The 25,099-nt window shown below is 43.7% G+C and overlaps 1 protein-coding gene across 1 annotated transcript; it reads left to right on the top strand.

Annotated features, from left to right (window-relative positions):
- Nucleotides 1–1,114: 1,114 nt before the first annotated feature.
- FRRS1L (ferric chelate reductase 1 like) lies at nt 1,115–20,980 on the top strand. Its single transcript, XM_054727360.1, has 5 exons — nt 1,115–1,370; nt 11,044–11,128; nt 13,674–13,812; nt 16,976–17,222; nt 20,768–20,980. The coding sequence occupies exons 1-5, from the start codon at nt 1,130–1,132 to the stop codon at nt 20,938–20,940; spliced, it is 885 nt and encodes a 294-aa protein (XP_054583335.1). The 5' UTR covers nt 1,115–1,129; the 3' UTR covers nt 20,941–20,980.
- Nucleotides 20,981–25,099: the final 4,119 nt, after the last annotated feature.

Below are 25,099 nucleotides of genomic sequence, written 5' to 3'. Positions count from 1 at the left end.
ATTTGCTCATGCAAGAAAAATAACGAAAAAAAAAGAAAAAAAGAAAAGCAGACAAAAATGCTGACTCTGCAATACCAGCCTAAAAGGAACGGTGTCCATGTTTTCTAACGGAAGACAGCTTGCTTAGTTTGAATAGGCTGTCACTCCAAAACCACCCCTAGAGAAGAACTCGGGGGCCTGGCACGCAGTGAAGTGCTTGGTGGGAGTAAAGGGACGGCTGAGTAAACAACCAAAGTGAGTTGCAAGCGGCAGGAATGGATCTGAGAGAGCTGAGCGTTCAGCGTGGCCATCAGGCCTGGTACAAAGCTTGCTGCGGGCGAACCAGAGTACCGGCTGCCTCGCTTCGAAGGGGGCGGGTTATGCAGAGGCCCCAGCAGCCTCTGCTGATGCCACACTCCAACAGTCCGGAGAGGAAGCAGGTGCCTCCAGCCCAAAGAGCTGGGCTCCAGTGTCCCCCTGGCTCAGAGCCCCTCGGTTCACCTCGAGTGGGGATCTTGCTGTTTCAATCTCCTCCTGTGATGATGCCAGGGCATAATGGGTTCAGTAAGTGCTTTATCTAAACCAAAACGTGTCTGAACAAGGTGGGGGAGGCAGCAGTTCTGACAAGGTGTGTCCCAGGTAACCCTTCCGGGGGGGCACTTCTTACACCTGCGCGTGCATTTGGGGTCTTGGGGGGACCTGGGTGAAGTGCAGACCCTGACTGCCGAAGCCTGCAGTGCGGCGAGGTTAGTGCCGCTCACACACTGGGGGTGCTGAGCTGCTGAGCTGAGGACCACGTTCTGAAGAGCAAGTCCGGGAGGGCCACCCCTGCGTCCGTGGGAGCCACGCGCAGGGCGAGGAGGCAAAAGGGGGAGGCGGGGAGGAAGGACGGGGGAGGCTGGGAAGGAGAGTGCGGAGCGAGGAGGACGGGATGGTAGGGAAAAGGGGGAGGCTTCGGGCCCAGGCGAGGATGCGCAGACCGAGGCGGGGAGGCGGCGGGTGCAGGCGGTTCCGCGGCTGCGCGGGCTGCGGGCGGGGGACGGGCCGGCGCGTGCTGGCGGCGGCGGAGGCGGCGGCGAGGTCCCGGCCCCGCGCCCGCGGCGCCCCCGCAGCGGCCCGAGCGGCCAGGCTGAGGGTTCGGTGCGCAGCGATGGCGCGGCCGCCGCCGGGGCAGAGCCGGGGGGTCTGGGCGCCGCTGTTCTTGCTGCTGCTGGCGGGGCCCGCCGCCTGTGCCGCCAGCCCCGGGGACGACGGCGCGGGGCCGGGGGGCCGGGGACCCCGAGGCCGCGTGCGGGGCGACGCGGGCGCCGACGAAGCGGTGCGGCGCCACGACTCCTCCTACGGCACCTTCGCCGGGGAGTTCTACGACCTGCGCTACCTGTCGGAGGAAGGTGAGGCTGGGGGGGGGGGGTGCAGGGGGGCGGGAGGGGAGACCCGGGTGCGGGGCGGGGGCGGCGGCGGCGGGAGCGAGGGTGGGGAGTTGGAAAGGATGCGAATGGAGGCAGCTCTAGCGCAGCCGAGGCCGGGCAGAGAGCGCAGCGCGCAGACCCCCATCCGCCTGGCGAAGGGGCCCCACGAGCTAGCTGTCCGCTTAGCAGGTGGGGAGACTGAGGCCGGGCGGGGGAGGGTGCCAGCCAAGTCCTGCGAAGCTGCGGACAGGTGGGCTCCCCCCCGCCCGCCCCCGTGTTCAGCACCTGGCCTCCACCCTCTCGGTCAGGTGGCGGGGGGCGGGGGGGGGGGGGGGGGACGTTAGGCGGGGAGGCTGCCTTCTGGCCCGGGCTGTGTGAGATTGGAGCAGCCGGCGGAAAGCAGAAATCCAGACTTCAAAGAGATGCTGCCTTATTTCCTCCCCGAATCTAGTACTGACCTAGATTCGCAAAGGCGAGCGCCCTGACCTCTCCGTGTTCTGTGCGCGCTCACTGCCCCGCCGCCAGCGCTGGGTCACTTCTCCCTCCCCGCCTCCACCCACTCCTTTTCTACCCGGCCTGTTAGGGTCCCCTGGTGTGAGCCACCATTGTGGGGCCTGCTGGGCCCGGAGACTGGGGTTTGTCAGCCATAGACCTCCCCGCGGGGATGCTTCAGTGAGCACAAAGCCGGTGATTCTGCTCGGAAGGAAGGGAAGCTGGCCTCTTTTCCTGCCATTTGGAAAGTAGTCGTTTTCATTTTCTTCTGCTAGGAGGAATAGTAAAAAAATAAATAAATAAAATAAAAAGTAAATAAATAAATAACTATAATTATATATGTGTGTGTGTGTGTGTGTGTGTGTATAAAGTTAGGATTTGAAATGTGTATCCCAGCAACTAATATGTACTGAATATTGCTGAGGATTAGGTTTAGCTACCTACACCAAATAAAGATTAATAGCTTAAATAAGATAGAAGTTTCTCTGTCATATACAGAAATCTGGAAGTAGGCATCCCAGAACCGGTCATCAGAGACCCTGGATCTCTCTTTTTTTTTAATTTTTATTGATTTTTTTACAGAAAGGAAGGGAGAGGGATAGAGAGTTAGAAACATTGATGAAAGAGAAACATCAACCAGCTGCCTCCTGCACACCCCTAAGGTACATGCCCTTGACCTGGAATTGAACCTGGGACCCTTGAGTCCACAGGCCGACGCACTATCCGCTGAGCCAAACCGGTTAGGGCTTCTTCACAATTCTTAGCGTGTGACTTCATGGGCCAAAATGGCTGCATGATCTCCAGCCATTACATTCACTTTCCAGACAGTAGGAAAGAGGAAGTGGGAAGAAGATCACTGACTATAAGGAGATTATGCAGAAGTCCCATATAACAATCCTACTTAGCCACAACTTAGTCATGTGGTCACTCATAGTTGCAAAGGAGGCTGGGATGTGTAGCCTTTTAGCTGGGAAGTAATAAGTCCAATTAAAAAATTGGAATTATTGTATTAAGGAAGATGGAGAGAATGGATTTGGGAAAATAGTTGGGCAGAGGCTTAACTGCTGAAACAGAGTCCTCAATATACAGTGGCTTAAGTAAGATGGTTTGTTTTTGTCTCACATGAGTCAGGCTGGTCTGAGCTGGTGGGACAGCTCTGATCCACAAGATCATTCATGGACTCAGGTTCCTTCCATCTGATTGCTCCATCATCTCCTAAGACTTGGTCCTCATCTGTGTGGAAGTTGAGTTGCATGTCCTTGTTCAAGCTTGAGGAAAGGAGAAGAAAGGAAGTTCGGGGCAAGCAGTTTCCTCTTAAGCTGGCTGTACAGATCACTGCTGCTCACATTCCTTTGGTCAAGAACATAATTATATGACCTAGCTGCAAAGGAGGCTGGGAAATGTAGTCTTCTAGCTGGGTAGCCATGTGGCTAGGGAGAAGGAGAGAATAGGGGGGAGGGAGGCAGGGGGAGCACAACAAGCAGATGCAGAATCTTTTACTCTGGAAAAGAACAAGTATCCCAAAGTCCATCTGCTTCTGAAAGCATCTAAAACATATTTATTCTGTTCATAGTCAGCCTATCCCACTGCCAGGTAACTCAGATGTGGCACATGAAAGCTTATATTCTCATTGGGCACATGGACCTAACAAATGCAGAACAAGATCAGATGTATCTCCAGAGAGAATAAGGTTAGTTGTATAACCCAGACAGTTTTATGAACGTGGACATCAGGTGGGCGGCAGCCATAGGAAGGCTTTATAGAGTTAGCTGGGAAGTATGAAAGACTTGGGTGAGACAGAAGAGGGAGGACATTTAGGTGAGGTGACTGCACAGGAGCAGCAGGGCATGCAGTGTGTATTCAGATCCTCAGTTTGCTTGTCCCTCTCACCCATTCTGCACGTGCAGCCAGAAGTTTGAATAGGATCTTAGGACTTGAATCTTACCAAGCATCCCTCTTTATCTTGAGGTTCTTAGCCCAGAATCTATGTAGTATTTAGAACAACAGTAGAATGTAAAACAAATTACCACATGATTATGGCTAAATAGCCTATTCTGGTTGTTCTCTCAAAAACAAACAAACAAACAAACAACAAGTGTTGGCGAGGATGCGGAGAAAAAGGAACCCTCGTGCACTGCTGGTGGGAATGCAGACTGGTGCAGCCACTGTGGAGAACAGTATGGAGTTTCCTCAAAAAACTGAAAATGGAACTCCCATTTGACCCAGTAATCCCACTCCTGGGAATATATCCGAAGAAACTAGAAAAACCAATCAGAAAGGATATATGCACCCCTATGTTCATAGCAGCACAATTTACAATAGCTAAGATTTGGAAACAGCCTAGGTGCCCGTCAGCAGATGAGTGGATCGGAAAACTGTGGTACATCTACACAATGGAATACTATGCTGCCATAAAAAAGAAGGAATTCTCATCATTTGCAGCAACCTGGATGGAATTGGAGAACATTATGCTAAGTGAAATAAGCCAGTCAATGAAAGAAAAATACCACATGATCTCACTCATTTAGGGATAGTAAAGAACATTATAAAGTGGTGAACAAAAAGATAGATACAGAGACAGTAAAGCATCAAACAGACTTTCAAAGTACAGGGGGAAAGTTTGGGAAAGGTGGGGGAGTTATGAAATCAAACGAAGGACTTGTATGCATGCATATAAGCATAAACAATGGACGAAAAACTCTGGGGGGGGAGGGCATGTGTGGGTGTGGGGTGGGGGGGTAATAGTAAGATATGTACACATATAATACCTCAATAAAAAATATTTTTAAAAAAAGAAAAAATAAAAAAAAATAAATAAAATAAAAAACAAACAAAATGAAAAAGGAGAACAGAAACAAAACAAACAAAAAAAACAACAAACAAACAAAAACAGGAACTGAGCTGGGTGTTGGCTTAGGGTTAAGTCCCAAGTAAAGCAAGCCTCCTGCTCTCTTCTCCCAGCTGCTAAGACCCATAGGCCAGGCCTGAGGAACAGACCCTGAGTCTTTCCACAGCCACACGGGTGATGGTGGCTGGCCTGTCCTTGGGCCCATGCCCTGTATAGGAAGGAAAAGGGGATAACACCATACTTGGTTGCTATCTTTCAGGCACAGTGACCTGACCACTTGTAAGACATGGCCCCGTCAATGCACTCCTGACCACCGAGTTCAGATCACAATTTTTCCTATCTTGGGAAAGAGCTGGTGGGGCAGTAGAGAGAAGAGCAGGGCCTGGGAGGGCAGAGTTCCCTTTATCTGCTTATATTCTTCCTACATCGACTGCATATTGTATGCAGCTACATAACTCATCGCCCTACACACAAACATATGGGATGCAAATGTTACCTCCATGCTTTCCCCCTTTGAGATGCATAGACAGTTACCATCTGAGAATAAAAAGACCACACACACACACACACACTTTTTCATTTATAGTATCTCTTCATTTGTTCTTTGGTTTGAACAAATATACACTGAGTGGCCAGATTATTATGATCTCTGAACGCATAATAATCTGGCCACTCAGTGTATATCCTCTATAATAAAAGGCTAATATGCAAATTGTCCCCTTGACCAGGAGTTCGACCAGCAGGCAGGCCGGCCAACCATCCATGTCCCCTCCCCCTGGCCAGGCTGGCCAGACCCCACCCATGCACGAATTCATGCACGGGGCCACACACACACACACACACACACATATATATATACACATACACACACGCACACACACACACACTGAGTGGCCAGATTATTATGCGTTCAGAGATCATAATAATCTGGCCACTCAGTGTAGTATCACCTTGCTCAGTGAAAAAGAAAAAGTAGAAACACTATATATATATATATATATATATATATATACACACACACACACACCGTACTTTCCGGCGTATAAGACGACTGGGCGTATAAGATTTTCCTGGGTTAAAAAGTCGTTTTATACGCCGGAAAATACGGTATATTGGACTATATTGATGGGATTAGATATAATGGATTAGACATATTTTCTACCGTATTTTCCGGCATATAAGATGACTTTTTAACCCAGGAAAATCTTATACGCCCAGTCGTCTTATACGCCGGAAAATACGGTACTTTTTATGGGCAGGAGATAGCTTATGATCTCTGAATCTTTTACTGAAACCGAGATAGAAAAATAAAACAAAGCACAAAAAGCTAAGTAACTTATAAAAACCATCTATATCTTTAAAGATAATCTATATCTAATTTATCTTTGTATCCACCATGAATCTAGCCCAATAATAACACTAATTAGAGCTAATTGTTAATAAGTGCTTCCTACGTGCCAGGCACTGTTTTAAGTACCTTTTACATATTAACTTTCATCTTTACAGCAATACTCTGACTTAGATACTACAGTTTTCTCCACTTTACAGTGAAGAAAACTGACCCACAGAAAATTTAGATATTTTAGCTAAAGCCACACAGCCAGGAATTAGCAGAGAGCTGTATGGGATTGTTGAGTGACTTTAAGGAAAAGGTGTGCAAGCTGTCCGGCCCGCCTGGAACGGAGGGTCCCTAGGAAATGCAGAGGGACAGACGGGATGGGATACTTTTCTGAGTGGACTTGAGAAGAGGTGTTTGGAATTGGTAGGTAGGCAGTTGAGAACTGCAGGTTGCTGAGTGGAGGAGTGCCTTGGCGAACACTTTGCTAAACAGGCTCCGTGTGTGCGTGTGTGTGTGTGTGTGTGTGTGTGTGTGTGTGTGTAGCTTTCCATTTTCCAAAGTCCCAGGACAGCTTTACTTCATGATGTGGCTCCGCTGAGCGGAAACGATGACTCACGCAGTCCAGAAAGAGACAGATGCTGGTGCAGGGGCTCTCAGAGATCTGCACAGATAATTTCTGGTTAAAATATCAAGGACTCAAGGACTACATTAATACCTGAGGGCTGTGATCCAAGCAGTTAATTAGAGGCAATAAATAGCAAACCAGAAGCCATTAACCACTCAGTGGAGGATGGCAAAACGGGCTCAAGGGATTGCAGGAAAGGAATAGATGGTATCTGTGAATAAGACAGGGATGGAAACCACAAAACCATATTGAGAACCTGAAAAAAAAAATCAACCACGAAAATAAGTACCTCTTGTATTACAGGGAGAAAAAGTGGCTTCGTTGGTCTCCACAACAGAATAGTTATTGGAAGTTTTTCAGGGCACATGTGAGAAGAAGGAAAGGTGGGGGGAGTTTTTTGCCCTAAACCAGTGGTCGGCAAACTGCGGCTCGAGAGCCACATGCGGCTCTTTGGCCCCTTGAGTGTTCTAACGCCACTTCTTCAAAATAGACTCGCCCAGGCCGAAAACCGACTTCTGCGCATGGGACACGAAGTTTCAATCGCACTGTACGTGCGCGCCCGCATGTGGTATTTGTGGAAGAGCCACACTCAAGGGGCCAAAGAGCCGCATGTGGCTCGTGAGCTGCTGTTTGCCAACCACTGCCCTAAACCAATATTATTTGGTCTCAATCTAAGTTTTTATTTTAGCAAAAAAGAAAACAAATAGCACCAAGCCCAGCCGGTGTGGTTCAGTGGTTGAGCATTGACCCATGAACCAAGAGGTCACTGGTTCAATTTCCAGTCAGGGCACATGCTTGGGTTTCGGATTTGAGCCGGTGTGGTTCAGTGGTTGAGCATTGACCCATGAACCAAGAGGTCACTGGTTCAATTTCCAGTCAGGGCACATGCTTGGGGACATACAGGAGGCAGCCAATCAATGATGTTTCTCATCTATGTTTCTATGTCTCTATCCTTCTCCCTTCCTCTCTCTCCAAAAATCGATAAAAACATTAAAAAAAAAATAGCCATCAAAATGGAGGGAAAGGAACAAGCAAAAACAAACAAACAAAACCCCAAAACCAGTAGTAAAAAATGGGGGGTGGACAATGTAAGGGGAGAAGGAAGAGCTGGCCGTGTCTGGGGGCTCTAACCCATGTATCTCAAGACCAAGGCAGACAAGTAAGTGTAGGAAAGAGAGAATGGTGGGGACGGGGCAGGGGCGGCCAATAAAGGTCTTTAAACAGTGTTGTGACAAGATCAGTTTCCCATTTTAGAAAGCTGGCAGGTGGTGGAAGAAGTGGGAGGGCGGTGGGGGGATCGGAGAGGCGATGGCACAGTGTGAAAGGGCAGGCTCGGGTTTCTAGGGTGGGAATACTCGTAAAAGAATGGTGGGTGAGTGTGTATAGCAGGTGGAGAGACCCAGGACTACGGTTTCAGGGTTGGAAGGCTGTGGTGGGCAGTGGCATTCTTCACCGCCATAGGAAACGTAGGAGGAAGAGCATTTGGGAGGTGGGGGAGCTTAGTGCTGGGCTATGGGATTGAGGTGCTTGTGGACTATCCAGGTAGGAACCCCATGTCGATGGTGGGCAAAGGTCTAACGGCCACCCAAACGAGAAGGCGTCTTTAGACCGCCAGGCAACTCCATCGACCAGAGATGGCGAACCTATGACACGCGTGTCGGCACTGACACGCGTAGCCATTTCTGATGACACGTGGCTGCTGAGGCAGCCGCATGCCGAGGATGAAACATTTGCTGCTCCTGAGGATGAAACATTTGCGAAATAATGTTTTTTTCCTCAAAGTGACACACTACCCGAGTTATGCTCAGCTTTTTGGCGAAGTTTGACACACCAAGCTCAAAAGGTTGCCCATCACTGCCATAGACTGTAACAGAATGTATTATAGGGTAATTTCCCTCGGGGAAGATTGAGCCAGAGGGGACAGACGGCCCAGCACTGGGCACAAATTATTCTCTGCTACCGGACACCTGTTGCAGTACTTTTTGCAATAGTATAACTCGGGGACTAATGATTGACAAGACAAAGGGATGAAGAATGCAGTCGCTCCCAGGGTCGTACCTCCTGGTGGTCTTGTGATAGATGATTGCTTATAATCAATACTTTTTCCAGTTGGATATTTATCTCTGTTGTCATGCCATTCCAATCGTTACTAATAAAAATATTTATGGCTACATTTTATGGAGCACAGATAATCATCAACTAGAAGGCTTCAATATGCTTGCTAAGGACAGGGAGGTTGGTCAAAGGTCACAGCATGAAACTTAAAAATGAAATGAAATCCAGAACACGCAAGGTACATACCCTTGACCAGAATCGAACCCGGGACCCTTCAGTCCGCAGGCCGATGCTCAGCCATTGAGCCAAACCGGCTAGGGCTGGAACCTGAACTTGAGATCCAGGTTCTGCTGCAGGTACTTTTGGTAATTATCTTACCAGGTAGTCATGCTGGAGTTTTAGGATAATGGTCTTGGGGACATAAAAGACTTTTTGCAACCTAGCAGGATCTTAGATGCTGGCATATAGTCCCAACTTATTTTATGCCAAATAGATCATTTAACTCCAGGGAAAATTGTAATATTGAAAAACCTGCTTATATTCTGATGCCAGCCCCAACGAGTATACTGAAGTTTTATTTCTGGCATTAATGACCCAGAGTTATCACAAGTGAAAGGGGTGGCCCACAAAAAGACTGTCTTCAGTTCAGACCAACCGGCTACCAATTCAGGGGCACCCACTAGAATGTCTCATAGAACTCAGGAAGGCACCGCACCTACAGTTAGTATAGTTTTGTTATAAAGGAAGCAGCTCAGGAGCAGCCGGTGTAGACTCACGTAGGGCGAGTCCAGGGGACTCCCGAATGCAGTTGCCGAGCCTTCCTCGTGGAATCGGGGCCTGTCACCCTCCTGGGACAGCACCGTAGTGAGAAATACCAGGAAGAACGTTATATGAAGAGGCTCAGCATAGTTTGTAGCATTCAGCAGTTGTTCAATATAAAGAGAAAAACAAAAATCTCCTCTAAGGCAGGCCTTGCCAAGGTACTAGGGGTGAGTTCATTACATGTCTGACCAAATAGAGCAGGCTAATTTTTTAAGTTGATAATTTTGTATGGCCCGCAAATGGTGTTATAAATATCCAAATGGCCCTTGGCAGGAAAAAGGTTCCCCACCCCTGCCCAAAATACACAGATGTGTGCCAGGAAAATGCAGTCCAGTGGTTTTTTTTTTTTCCTTAAAGGATAATTCATAGAACAAAATAAACAGAATCTCACTTAAAAAAAACAACATTACAAATAAAAAAGAAACGACATCAAAATAATGGGAAAAGAAAAACTAATAAGACAGTCATTTTTTAAAATGGGTATTTATTTTCCTAATGCTATAGGGTGATTTTACTTATTCATTTGTCAATCATTTATTCAGTGGCCAGTGCTAGGCTTGATGCTGGGCAGAGAATACAAGATGAATCACAATTGGCTCCTTCGTACACCGAGGAAACAGTCCAGGAGAAAATTATTTTTGTTACAAACTGGAAGCATAATGCAGGCTTGCCCTTCAGTGTATGTTTTAATGCGTTATGATGCCAAGCAATGTTACAAGAAAAATACACAGCTGTTAGAAATGATGTGTGTGAAGAATTTAGTGAGATATGAAAATGGTATATGCCCCTTAATGAAAAATGGAAGTTCGCAGTGGTGGAAAAATTCTATTATCACATATATAAATGGAAAACCTCTAGTACTGAATATATAAGTGGGTCATTGTTAATTTTTTAAATATGTTTTTATTGATTTTAGAGAGAGAGAGAGAAAGGGAGAGGGAGAGACAGAGAGAATCATCGATGTGAGAGAGAAACATCAGTGGGTTGCCACACCCTGACTAGGGATCAAACCTGCAACCTGGGCACGTGCCTTGACCAGGAATCAAACCAGTGACCTTTAGGTGCACAGGATGATGCCCAACCAACTGAGCCACACTGGCCAGGGCTATTTTTTTTTTCTCTTGGGGCATGTGTATTGAATTAAAACTGTGATTTTTTAAGCTCCCAGGTCACAGTGGTGAGCCAGTGTTCATGTGAACTTACTCCCCCTCTCAGTGCTTCAGTTTCCTTGCCTGTAAAATGAGGGAAAAGTCACTTATTCTCAGCTAACATGTAAGGCTCAGTTCAAAGATGTGTACCCTGTATTCTCCTCTCACGAAGAGGGTGATTAGGCTTACACAGGGCCCTTTTCTGAGGCCTTATATCTACATCTAGATGGGTGTGATAGAAAATAGTAAATGTATTATTTTTTTTTAATTCTCATTGAAAAACTTGTTACTGGACTTTCTAACCATTATTTATTCTCACTGTCCAGGTTACCCTTTCCCTACTGCTCCTCCTGTGGATCCATTTGCCAAAATCAAAGTGGATGACTGTGGTAAAACTAAGGGATGCTTTAGGTTGGTAGACCTGTGAGTTGGGTAACTTTAAGACTGAGATGTTGCTGTATTTCTCAGGATAGAATTGAAATTGCACGCAGCCCATTCTTACCAGGGGCCTGTACTCCTTCAGACCCTCGGCAGGGATATGGCCTGTTTCTGATAGCCACCCCAGTTTTCAGTCTTAAAGGCCTGGAACACTGGAACATGCTTCATTTTGACTGTGCTGCCATTGGCATCACTGTCTATTCCTAACCAATTGGCTGTATGAAGAAGAATCACACAGAATATGTCCACGTTTATTAGGAGGGACATGGCCAAGACAGACAAGGATAAACATGTCTAATACCCAATTCCTTTTCAAATAAATAGTCATGATGTATTGACATTTGTATGATATTAACTAGTCATTAAGCACATGTTATTGTAGCTAGCACTGGTTATTGTAGTGAGGCCTTCCATGATTACTAATAGTATTCTATCATGACATGATGGGCTAGAGCTAGAAAACAGTAGTAGAGACAGTGGGTCTCCCACAAAGTTAGCTCTGGTTTGTTGCAAAACTTCCTTCTCTTTGAGTTTTTTTTTTCTGAAACAAATTGTCCTTAAGTAAAGATTTGGTTGATCACTGTTCTAAAGTTCTGATTTATATTTTTTTGGTCCATTGCTCAAGATCTATGGGGGAGGGGGGGAGCGGGACTGAATTATAGGGGTTTTGAGCTTTTCTTTGGATTACCAGAACATTCTAAGGAATAAAAATAATCCAATAATACTAATATTAAGGATAATGGCCTTTAATGAATAATTCTGGTGACTAAGGGGTATTTTTGAGAAGTGAAGGAATTTTAGTACCCTGCTGGCTTCAGGGTGACCTCTTTTCTGGCCCATTCACTCCTCCTCTAGCTGTTCTTAACCTTTTCCACCCAAGTTCCTTCCTGTCTGGAGCTTATACCTCACCCTGGCTGCTAGAGTCCCTGCCTAGTCCTTGCCTCCCTCCTCAGTCAGCACTTAGTAGGTTTGTGTCTTGTTCCTTCAGATAGCTTCCATCCGAGTTTCGATGGTCACGCCCATTGCTACAATTTTCTGTCACCCTAAAAAGGGTGTAAAAGAGTGTTCGTCAAACTAGGGCTTGTCAGTTCTTAAAGGACCCACAAGTCCTCTGTAAGAAAATTTACATTTCTGTTCTCAAAAAAGAAACAGATCATATATACAAAGGACAGACGAATGGCTGCCAGATGGGAAGGGAGTGGGTGAAAAAGGTGAAGGGATTAAGAAGTACAAATTGGCAGTTACGAAATAGCCATAAGGATGTAAAGTACAGCATAGGAAATACAGTCAATAATATTGTAATAACTCTGCAAGGTGCCAGGTGGGCACTAGATTTATCAGGGACATCACTTTGGAAGTTATATAACTGTCTAACCACTATGCTTACACTGAAAACTAATATATATTGAGTATCAATTGTAATTGGAAAAAAATTTTTTTAATTAAAAACATTGCTCAGGTAAATTAAAAATAAATAAAAAAATAAATTTGTGTCTTTATTTCAATGGTGCTTCTTTAAAAGATCAATGTATGCATAATCTGATTCTGTGGAGAAACACCTTATATTGCTGTATGCTTTAGTGTCTGGATTTGTGATTGTATTAGAACCTATACAGCAAAGGCAAATTCTATAAATAGATGATGCATACATGCTCAGTGAATACCAGATGAAGTATTCAGTGGGCGCATTGTACATGCCAGGGTTTTGCAGTCATTCAGATAAAAGTGCAGGAGAGTGAGTCATGTTTAATAGAACGTGCTCAGTTAAAAGACCCTGCACAGTACAGTCAGACATACCATATGTATGTGAGCGGAATTTTACTTTAAGAGAAACTGCATCATCCAGCACATGAACGCTGTCAGTTTAAATGTTCCTGGTTTTGTAGTTTAATTTATATTTAATTTGCAACTTGGTGTTCATGTAATTGCAAAATTTAAAGTAGAAAGAATTGGTATACATCTAATTAACAAAAATAATTTAAATTATTAACTCGGAGAATTTTCTCATTTAAAAGGGATTCAGAAATAATTCAGTAATAACTAATATTTGAGAGACACTAATATAGTGTAGAGAACACTGGCTGGGAGTTTGGAGGCGCAGGTTCAAGTCCTGTTGCAGCTACTGACTCACTATGCAACCTCCCCATCTCTGGGCTCCTATTAATATGTAGATAAAGTGAAGCAGCTCATCTATGAGGTCCCTCCCAACTGAGTGAAACTGTTTTTTGAAGCAAAGATCTAATTTATTCAGCAATGTCGCTTAGCATCCTGCCTGATCCATCGATGCCCTTTTAATGTATTTTAAATAAGAATACGAAGGAGTCATGTCTGTTTTTTTATTAAATTTATTGGGGGGGTAACACTAATTAATAACATTACATAAGTTTCAGGGGTATATTGTGTAATTACCATCATATTCCATTGTGTGCTCACCACTCAAAGTCTAACCTCTTTCCATCACCATATATTTGACCCCCTTTACCCTCTTGAGTCATGTCTGTTTTGATGTCCCTTGTAGATATGGAAAACCAGGCTGTAATGCAGAGACCTGTGACTACTTCCTCAGCTACCGGATTATAGGGGCCGATGTGGAATTTGAGCTGAGTGCGGACACAGATGGCTGGGTGGCAGTTGGATTCTCTTCAGACAGGAAAATGGTGAGACGCACAGCACGGTAGAAGCTTATTTTTCTCTTTCGTTTGCTGTGTGACTTGAGAGTTTAGAGAGCTCTAGAGTTTAGCGAATGGGCATGGTGACGCTACCATTGCCACTTTTTAAATCCAAGAAGCTAATTTCTGGCATTTGGTTGCTTTTGCAAAGCATCACAAAGCAAAGAAACTCATCAAAGCAGTCTAATGAGTATATTAGTATGGCTCTCTGGGTGCAAGTTAAAATAAATTCACGCTAGCTTAAACAACCAAGGCAGGGTTGGTTTTGAGAACACAAGATGTTTCGTGGTACCTCTCTTTATCAGCCATTTCCACAGACATCCTGCCAGGAAAGCCTCCAAAGCTCCATGGATTTAATAGATGTATTTGTTGCTCATGTGTGCACATTGGCTGGGGCTCAGCTGGGCTTGGCTCCTGCCCGTGTGTTGGATTTAGGTTTTTTTCCCTGATCGTTCTGCAACCGGCAACTACCAAGGCATGCTGTTTTCGTGGCAGAGACAGGAGTGCAAGGGCAACCCAAACTTATTTCAAACCTCTGCTCGTGTTACAGCCGCTAACACTCCATTGCCCAAAGCAAGTCACACAGCCAAGCCCAGAAGGAAGGGGCCTCGATAAACACAGCCCCTACCGAGAGGCCCTGCAAAAGGTATGGGTGTGTAATATAACGACAGGGGGCTGAAGAATTGGGTCTGACAATTCAGTCTTCCACAGTTCTGCTGGGCGAGCACACATCTGGACCGCAGAAAGGACGGTGACCAGGCACAGGCAGGCCACCAGGGACCCAGGCAGCTGCCCATCTCCTGCCTGTGCTCCTCTCTGTGCCTCTGCTGCCGCCTTCCCTCCTTTCTCTGTAGCCCCATCATTTGCCACTTCACTGAGCCAGGGTGCTTTCCAAACAACTGGACTTCCTTAGGCCTCTGCACCCTGGCGCATGCACTTCTCTTTCCCCGGCCTGTTTGAGATCCAGGCAGTGAGAAGAGGGCAGCCCAGACCAGGGTCACGGCAGTGGTGGTGGTGAGAGGTGCTCAGATTCTGGATACGTTTTGGAGGTCAGACAGGCTTCGCTAATGGATTGGACATGGGATGTAGATGGGTGGTAGGAGGAAACTGAGAGAACGGTCCAGGCAGTCAGAGCTCCCGGGGCGTTTTGTTCTTGGAGAGGTCACCAGGAGAGGTGACCTCAATTCCCAGTCCAGGCAGTAAGACAACAACGGGTCCAACTGGTAAGATTGCGCAACTATGAATCTACATCTCTTATCTCCGACTGGGGTGTCAATAGGAGAAACAGCAGGTGTGTGCCACACCAAGGGGCTGGCTTGGGTTGCAGCTGACCATTTCCTGTCCTGGACTGCATTTGCAGGCATGGTGCAGCTGTTAAGATTATGGGGTTCAGAGCTGGGAGGTTGAGTGAGGAGCATTCAAATTTTATGTTTGACATTATGCTGCCTAAAGGCTTTTACATTACCGATTTCTCTTTTCTTCTCCTATTATTTCAATAAGAAGCACAGGTTAATTTTTTTTTTCAAAACCTGATAGACAGGAAAAGCAAAATGGAACCCCTCTTAATAGCCTTTAACTTATTTTGAAATGGTGCATTATTTTTATTAGACTTTATTATTTTTTAATCTTCACCCACGTATATGTTTTTTTTTTCTCACTTTTATCCTCATCTGAGGATATGTTTATTGATGAGAGAGAGAGAGAGAGAAAGAGAGACATCGATGTGAGAGAGAGATATCAATCCGTCGCCTCCCATACACTCCCTGACTGGGGATTGAACTGTACCCTGGGTATATGCTCTGACCAGGAATCAGACCTGCAATCTTTTTGGTGTACAGGACAGTGCTCAACCAAATAAGCCATTGGCCAGGGTTAGGTTTTATTTTTACAGCAGTTTTATCTTCACAGCAAAATTGAATAGCGGGTACAGAAAATTTCCATTGACATACGTAGCCTCACCCATTATCAACATCCTGCACAAAGTAGAACATTTGTTAGAACTGATGAACACCTTTAATATTTTTTTACTTATTTTGAAAAGTTTTTAAACCTACACACAAGGATAGTACAATATAAGAATCACCAATTGATAACTTTTTTATTGTGGTAAAATGTACATTACATAAAATCTACCATTTTAACCATTTTAAAATATACAATTCAGTGGCATCAATTATATTCTCAGGGTGCAACCATTGCCACTGTCTAGTTCCAGAACTTCTTTACAAATGATAACATTTGCCACACATGCTTTATCTCTCTACTGCTACTACTATTATTGTTATTATTGTTGTTATTATTATTTTCTGGAAACTTTGGAGATTAAATCCATTTACTTATTAAATTCAGGAAGTTTAACATTGATCTGATGGTATTATCCAATATATGGTCCATTTTCAAACTGTTCTTTATGGAAATTTTTATTTTATGACCCAGGATACTGTCCAGGAACACCACACCATTAGTTGTCATGTATATTTCATCTTCTTTAATATTAAATAGTTCCTTAGCCTTTTAAAAAAATTTGGTCTTTTATGATTTTTTTGATGATTATAGGCCAATTTTTTCTTTGTAGAATGACCCTCAATTTGGATTTGTCTGATTGTATTTTTAATGATTAGTTTAGTTTCTGTGTTTTTGGCAAGAATACTATATAGCTGGTGACGTATTCCTTTCTCAATATCATATCAGGAGGCATTTGATGTCAGCCATTGTGATGTTAACTTTGGTCATTTAGTGAAAGCTTTTTAATGGCATTTAAAATGATTTTGGGGGTGGGATTTCAAATGACAGAGGTAATGGGATATCTACTTCTCAGTGAAATTTCTGTATTATTTTTTGTTAGTCCTCATCCGAGGATATTTTTCCATTGATTTTTTAGAGAGTAGAAGGGATCGGGAGCGACAGAGAGAGAGAAACATCAATGTGAGAGAGACACATCCATTGGTTGCCTCCCACAAGAGCCCTGACCAGGGCTGGGGATCAAGCCTGCAACTGAGGTACGTGCCCTTGACCGGATTCGAACCCAGGACCCTTCAGTCCACAGGCCGACGCTCTATCCACTGAGCCAAACAGCTGGGGCTGAAATTTTTTTTTTTAGCAGAGAAATTTGCAAAAGACTGACTTTTTTCTTCATTATTTTCCATGCCAGGGTGGTGACGACGTCATGGCCTGCGTCCATGATGACAATGGCAGGGTCCGCATACAGCACTTCTATAACGTAGGCCAGTGGGCAAAGGAGATCCAGAGGAATCCTGCCAGAGATGAAGAAGGCGTTTATGAGAACAATCGAGTCACCTGCAGATTTAAACGCCCCGTGAATGTTCCCAGAGATGAAACAATTGTCGACCTGCATCTGAGTTGGTATTATCTGTTTGCTTGGGGCCCAGCCATTCAGGGTAAGCTTGCATTTTGGCATCTGGATTAAACATTGGACACCGCTGTGCTGGTGTTCGTTATTTATTGGGCAAGAGAGTGATAAGCACTTGGGATAATATTGTAAAAAAAGGAGATATGATCTTGCCTTCAGGTTATAACGGATTTATCATTCACACGGACATGCAAATGGATAAGGTATACAACGTGCGTAGCTTGACTAATACAAGATAACATATGATGAGTTAAGTGCTGAATGAAAGAGATCACCTGACTACTATTTGTGGGGTGTGGCTGTGTTTAATTCTCACCTGCTCCCATTTATTCCTCACCACATCCTTGAGACGTAAAGATATTATATTCTGATTCTGTAGACTAAGGAACTTGCTCAGGGCACTACCATTAACTAACGGAAAACTAATATTCAACCCTAGGTCTGCCTGGCTCCAAAGTCAGTGATAACTCTTAGCCCTTATGCTCTAAATGCAAACAAACAAATACTGAGCAGGAAAGTGTCTCTGGAGATTGACAGGCATTTCAGTGTGCTCACTTTATGACTATCCTGATGGTCACAAATCCACCAAATTATCCTATAATTTAGCCCGTTACCCCTCACATTTTTAACGTGCACAGACATCGTCTGCCTTTATCGTTAAATATGCAATTCAGTGGCCTGGGGAGAGGCCTGAGATCCTGCATTTCTAACAAGCCCCCATGGATTTGATCCGTTGCTGACCTCCCTTTGGGGGGCAAGGCTCTTCCAGCATCTCCCCAACAAAGACCTGAGGATGTCCTGAGACCTTTTAGCAGCTGCTAAAACCAAGTCACGCTGTGTCTTCAGCATTTCCCAGCTGATCAGCCTAATGGCCTGAGAAGCCTGGGCATGTCTTGACTGCAGTCTTTTTTTTTTTTCTTCTTTATTGATTAAGGTATTACATATGTGTCCTTATCGCCCCATTGCCCCCCCCCCACTTATGCCCCCACCTCCCTGGTGTCTGTGTCCATTGGTTAGGCTTATATGGATGCATACAAGTCCTTTGGTTGATTTCTCCCCCTTACCCCCACCCTCCCCTACCTTCCCTCTGAGGTTTGATGGTCTGATCGATGCTTCTCTGTCTCTGGATCTATTTTTGTTCATCAGTTTATGCAGTCTTTGTGTGAGAACTCTTCTGGCTCCTGGGAGTTTCGTCTTCCTTTACTGTGTGCCTATCAACTATATATTGCCCAGTCTGATCTACCTCCCCCTCCCCCCCTTCAAATTGTTTCCATTGATTTGTCTGGAGCGTTCATAAACTTTTTTTTCTGTTTCTAATTGAAAAAACATTGAGATGCCTTCAGATAGATTTTGTGACAACTTTCCCATTTGCGTATGTCCCAGATTAACACCAGTGGATCTGCAATTATGTCTTCTTGTACTTTCAGTACCCTGGGAAATTAATCATATCTTAGCCTGGAGAAAGGAACTCGTTTCAAATGATGGGATTTGGTGTCTACAACGTTGGGTTTGTGCATTGGTTTTGTCCCTTGGTAGCCGTATCTAGCCTTTATCTAAATTCTGAACTCCAATTTATTTATATCTAAAATGGGGACAACAATAATTTCGACTTTATAGAATTATTGTAAGGATTAGATGAAAACAGTATTTGAAATCGCTTTACAAACTGGAAAGTGCTGTACTTCAGCAGTTCATCTTCTTACACATTTGGCATAGTAGCCAGCATGGCAGACCTTCCTGCCTTGCCAGGTAAGATCACTCAGGACTTCTGTTCTTCTCACTATCTCCAAACAAAACAGGCACATTCCTACCCTACAGCCAGGCTGTGCTTTTCCTGTCTCTTGGACGCCCTCCTAAAACCTCTCTATTTTTTAAAAAAAAATGTTTTAATTTATTGATTTCAGAAAGGAAGAGAGAGGGAGAGACAGATAGAAACATCAATGATGAGAGAATCATTGATTGGCTGCTCCTGCATGCCCCCTACTGGGGATCGAGCCCGCAACCTGGGCATGTGCCCTTGGTCGGAATCGAACCTGGGACCCTTTAGTCCACAGGCCGACGCTCTATCCACTGAGCCAAACCGGCTAGGGCCTAACACCTCTCTATTGATGAAAACTTCTCATGCTCTTAAGGTCTCTCAGAGGTGATAAACTTTGAGCTAAGGTTTGAAGAGGGGCATGGATTAGAGTTCTCTAAGGAAGGCATGAACTAGAACTGCTTAGTTAAGCCTAGGAGTCTGCAGGGGACATCAGGTAGGGGAGGGGAGGGATTTGCTGAGAGAAAAATCTCGTGCCAACCTGAGGAGTTTGATTTGTGCTAACAGGAGCCAGCATGGACACTGGAGCAAGGAAGTGACATGTCAAGTTCGGTGCAGCTTCTCTGGCAGATAGGACCTTTACCTGAGCCCTGTTTCCAGGGAGACATTTGCTCTGAAGTCATCATCTGCCTTAGTCTCCCTAACCCAGGTTTAATATGGATTATTCATAGGGCTTGCATACATATGGATTTCAAATGGGTTAGGAGGTCAGGCACTTCTAATCAGCTTATGAAGTAGCCTTTAAACACAGCCTTTTCCTCTTTCCACTTCTAACCAGGTCAAAAACAAGCTTTCTGTTCAAATATTTATTTGGGCCCTGGCCAGTGTTGTTCTATGGTTAGAGTGCTGGCCTACTCACCAAAGGGTTGTAGGTTTGATTTCCGATCAAGGGCATGAACCTGGGTTGCAGGTTCAATTCCCCGGCCCCAATCAGGGCACCTGTAGGAGGCAGCCAAATGATGTGTCTTTCTCACATTGATATTTCTTTCTCTCTCTTTCTCTCTCTCTCTCTCTCTCTCTCTCTCTCTCTCTCTCTCTCTCTCTCTCCCTCTCTCTCTCCCTCTCTCCCCCTCCCTCCCTCTCTCTCTCCCTCCCTCCCTCCCCCTCCTCTCTCTCTTTCTCCCTTCCTTCCACTCTCTCTAAAAATCAATGGGAAAAGTATCCTCAAATGAGAATTAACAAAAAACATTTTTTGGCATTTTAATCCTCCTACTTCCTGTACTGTTCCATCCAACTTGAGCAAGCTACCACTTTATGTTCCACAGACCATGTGAGAGAGGCTTCCACCTGTAAGGGAGTCTGGTGTACTCAGGGGTTGTTAATAATCCATATATAAAATATATATTTGAGGAAAGCAATTAGTAGCTCTTGCTCTTTGAAATCAAAGTATGGTTTTCCATTTGGTATTAATAATATAAAACTCATTAGAGACCTTAAAAGTAAGCATTCATACAATACTAGTAGCAGACTTAAAACTGGGGTGCTGTAGGCAGACCCATAGCATTGTTCTGGTAGTGGGTGTGCAGATTCACGAGAACTTGTCTTTTTGGATAAATTTAACTAACTTCTCTGTTCGTCATTACATGTGCAATTGTAAGGAATTCTGAGAGTTCTGATACCTGATTCCAGATCTTTATAATCACTGCTTATGTATTCAACACGAAAGATTTTTGTTTTGTTTTTCTGTTGTTAGAATATATCATTTTCAATATGTACTTTTCTTTAATTGCCCCTTCCTTTTCATTTCTTTTTTAAAGGCTCTATCACCCGACACGATATAGACTCACCACCTACTTCCGAGCGTGTTGTCAGTATTTACAAGTATGAAGACATTTTTATGCCGTCAGCTGCCTACCAGACCTTCTCCTCTCCATTTTGTTTGCTTCTCATTGTTGCCCTGACTTTCTACTTATTGATGGGAACCCCTTAATCACAGCTGCAACGCCAACACATTCCATGGATTAGAACGTCTTTAGTATATATATATATATTTTTAAAGAATATGTAGTATAATTTTAGCTTCTATTATTTTAAAAATAAAAGGACTCATGATTTCAGCTTTTTGGAAGAAAAAACAAACTTCTTTTCTAATCAAAGAGGATTGTTTAATAATGACCCCATACTTTTGGAAAATACTTAAAAACTTTTCTAAGTTTTCATATTTGAGCTTCACAATATCTCTGAGTTGGTTTGATGAATATTATTATTGCCTTCTTACTGAATGGGGTTTGAGACCCAGAAGGCTGCCTTTTTGTGACTTGGTCAGATAACAGGTAGCAAGGTAGATAAAGAGCTAGGCATGGGATCATGTCCCTAAAGCACCTCTCCTCTTCCAGCCACAGCTCAGGAGACTTACTTGGAATATTACTAAAGAGAACTTTACTGCATGGACATAGTTCACAGTCAGCCTTTTAGGCAAAAGAACTTTCAAATTTCCATGAAGCTTAAGTGCGTTTGGATAATTACACAGCTGATGGGAAGAATGGGGGAGATTACAATAATATGAAAATGGTTCATATTTCTTTGAAATTTCTTCTCAATTAGTGAGTAGCTACGAGAAACCATTTTTTTTTATTGCTGTTGGAAAGCTTAGAAACAGAGTTGACTGATCCTGAAGATGAAAATTATGTTAATGATAGAAAATATGGGCATTGTTAGCAGTTAGAATTTAACCACTGTTTTATAAATTAAGGTACTCATCTGTGGTTACAGCCTATTCTGTTGCCAGAGTAACATACAGTGAGAATAATTACCAGTAAACAGTAATATAACAGACAAATCATCTTAATAAAAATTTAAAGCATTTTGACAATAATCCAACATTTTGCAGATTGTGGAATTAGGGATAGAAACTTTTTTAAGATGAGATTTGTTTTTATTATTATTAGAAAACTAGAGGCCCGGTGCACAAAATTCATGCAAGGAGCTTGGCTCTCACAGCCCCGGCTTCATCCAGAAGGTCTTCCGGAAAGATGTCTGGTCTAATTAGCATATTATGCTTTTATTATTATAGATAAGAAATGACCCGTAAAGTGAATTCACCTAGATTATTCACTCAGACTTGTGAATTGGATTGGCAGTCAGCATAATTTATAATAATGCTTTGACTTAATGGAGTTCCTTTTTTCAAAGGAACGCAAAGGTTCCCTTTGTTCCAAATGTCTGTGTTAGCAGCGCATTTAGAAGAAAAGAATCCATGGATGTGGTTCTGCGGTTGAGGCATTTCCATTGTAGAGCTCTGGAGTCCTCTGGCTTGCCTCATTGCTTTAAAGCTGGCTCCAGCTTTGTGGGTTTTTTGATTAAACAACACTGGAGACTGTGGTTCTAATGCCATCCTTGGAATTCATGTCAGGCGAGAATCCACCTTTTGAGAGAGCTTTCAAATTCTTCTGAGCTGAACAGAAAGCAGAAAACCATCGAGATTTCTGTGACGTTGCACTGTTCACCAAGCTCATCTGAGGGACGTAGGAGAACTAATCCTTGTTGTAGGTGGGGAGAGGTTAAACGACATCAAGTGAGCAAAGGAACTGGGTAGGATTTATGAAGTTTAAGTCCCTGGTTCCACTTGACTACCACTGCCTAACTAAGCCCTCTGGTCATGGCCGAGGCTGGGTTGTAACATCACCTTCGCAGCTATGCTGGTTGTTGAGCAGTGAAGATACTGAGTGTGCAGGCACCCACATTGTAAATAAGAGAGCCAATATTTTTCTGTTTCATTCTCTTATGTGTATTATATCTCAGCTACAAATAGATTAAAACTAAAGAGAGACTTCAGCTAGTCTCTGTAGCTGGCAGGGAAGCAATAAATTAATGGATTTCCCTTCTGCTTACATTTCAAGTCAAGCTACTTATTTCACAAATTGTCTCTACCAGTTTTCACCAATTGGTTACCAGTTTTGCACATTTCTGCTTGGAACCTTCCATGATTGCTCACTGCTGTTAGTGTAAAATGCAAGCCACTTGGATCACCTCCAGTATCTTCTTTTGTCACCACTCCTCACTTGCTATGACCCAGCTCTCAGTTCTTCAGACCTGCTTTCTTACCTCTCATGTTCCCTGTGCCCAAACATTCTCCATCCACTTCCTGTTCTTGACGAACTCCTGCTCATCTTTCAGGCCACAGCTTAACTATTTCTTCTTCCTACCCCCTGGACTAAGTAGATTTAGGTCCCTGCCAAGTGCTCCTAATAGCACACTGGGCTTCCTCATCACACTTGACTGTAATTGCTGGCTCCTCCTCCCTATGCAGGAGTAGCCTTTTCTTGTTACTCATTTTAACACACACTACTACATGGTAGACACTCAGCCAACATGTGTTGAAGGAATAAATAAACTTCTGTGGCAAGTTTCTTTGGAACAGAAGACTTGTATTTCATATATATTGTCAAACTGGCTAACATTTTTATATTCTTCCACCAGTGATCAAACTATAAGTCATCTCTTTAGCAAACATTAAACTCATAATCCAACATTTTGCAGATTGTGGGATTAGGCATAGAAACTTTTTTAAGATGAGATTTTTTTTTTTGAAACATAAATAGAAAGATGGTTAGTGAGAATGCTGTTTTGCCCTGCAAACATAGTTGACATTCTTACCAATGATCATTGTTTAGAAATAAGAATTCACAGAGCTGGGTTGGAGAACAGCATTTAACATCATCTCAGAGAGTCGTCCATTTATAGACACACGGGAGTTAAACCCTGTAGACTCCAAGTTCATTCATTCTTACCTAATGTAAGAGAATCAACTTCTATTTTACCTCTGCATTCAACTTTCTAACATAGTACTTGGTACAGAGGAGATACCCACCTGTGTTTTTGTAGAATAATCTAGCTATTTATATTAAGTGCTGTTCTAAGCACTCTGTGTGGATTAACACATTTAATAGATTAAATTAATAGATTCTCTTAATCCAATTATACAGATGAAAAAACTGAGGCTAGTCATTTGGCACAAATTACCTGTGCTGGCAAGGACATTAGAGACCACTTAATCCAATGCACTTATTTTACAAAGGGGCAGCTGAGGCCTAGGGAGGTGGTACTGTTTCCTACCTATTCATGCCTTCATGCACATACATTAAAACTTATTAAGTGGAACCCACGATCCACGCTCAAATTAGCTAGGTACTTGGTTCCTGAGCTTTTAATCGTGGTTTTTTTTTTTTTTAATTAATACACAGATTGGACAAGACTAAAATGTATTTGTCTTGATTAATTTTTAAAAGTGGCTTGCCTAAAACCCGGGTCTTCTAACTTGGAGTCCAATGCCCTTTCATTGCTCCCCAGCCATCTCAAAGGTGAACTGGTAAACATGATTTCAGACAAAATGCAGGAGCCATGTTTAACTGTCTTAAGTTGGCTTTTGTCATTAAGGAAATCAGGAAGTTTGGACAACTCAAGTGGATTTCCATCCTGAGGGGTTTTTACTGCTATTTCTGTAATTAAGTTTACTGTCTACATAAAGGATATGTGTTTGAGAGAGATGACCACAGAAGTGGTGTATCATTCTTAGCTCTAGCCTAGGGCTCAGCAAGCTTTTTCTATAAAGGGCCAGATGGTAAAGATTTCAGGCTTTGCATTCTCTGTTTCAACTGTTCAACTCTGTCATAGACCGTGCATCAACCAATGAGCACAGATGGCTGTATTTCCATAAACCTTTGTTGACACTGAAATTGGAATTTCACCTAATTTTTACATGTCACAAATATTCTTCTTTAGATTACAAAAACATCTAGTTCTAGCTGGTTTGGCTCAGTGGATAGAGTATTGGCTATGCAAACTGAAGGGTCACAGATTTGATTCCAGTCAAAGGCACGTACCTTGGTTGCAGGCTCCATCCCAAGCCCCAGTTGGGTTGCATGCGGGAGGCAACCACTCAATGTGTCTCTCTCACATCAATGTTTCTCTCTCTCCATCTCCCAGCTCCTTTCCACTCTCTCTAAAAATCAATGGAAAAATGTCCTCCGGTGCAGATTAACAACAACAAAAACATCTAAAAATGTAAACACCATTCTTAGCTTGCAGACCATTCAAAATTAGGCAGCAGGTTGGGTTTGGCCCGTGGACTGTATGTTTCCCTTGCTCTC

Source organism: Eptesicus fuscus, chromosome 15 (assembly GCF_027574615.1).
Source record: "Eptesicus fuscus isolate TK198812 chromosome 15, DD_ASM_mEF_20220401, whole genome shotgun sequence".
NCBI lineage: Eukaryota > Metazoa > Chordata > Mammalia > Chiroptera > Vespertilionidae > Eptesicus > Eptesicus fuscus.
Note: the sequence above shows the minus strand (reverse complement) of the source record. Positions and strands in the feature narration are given on the sequence as shown.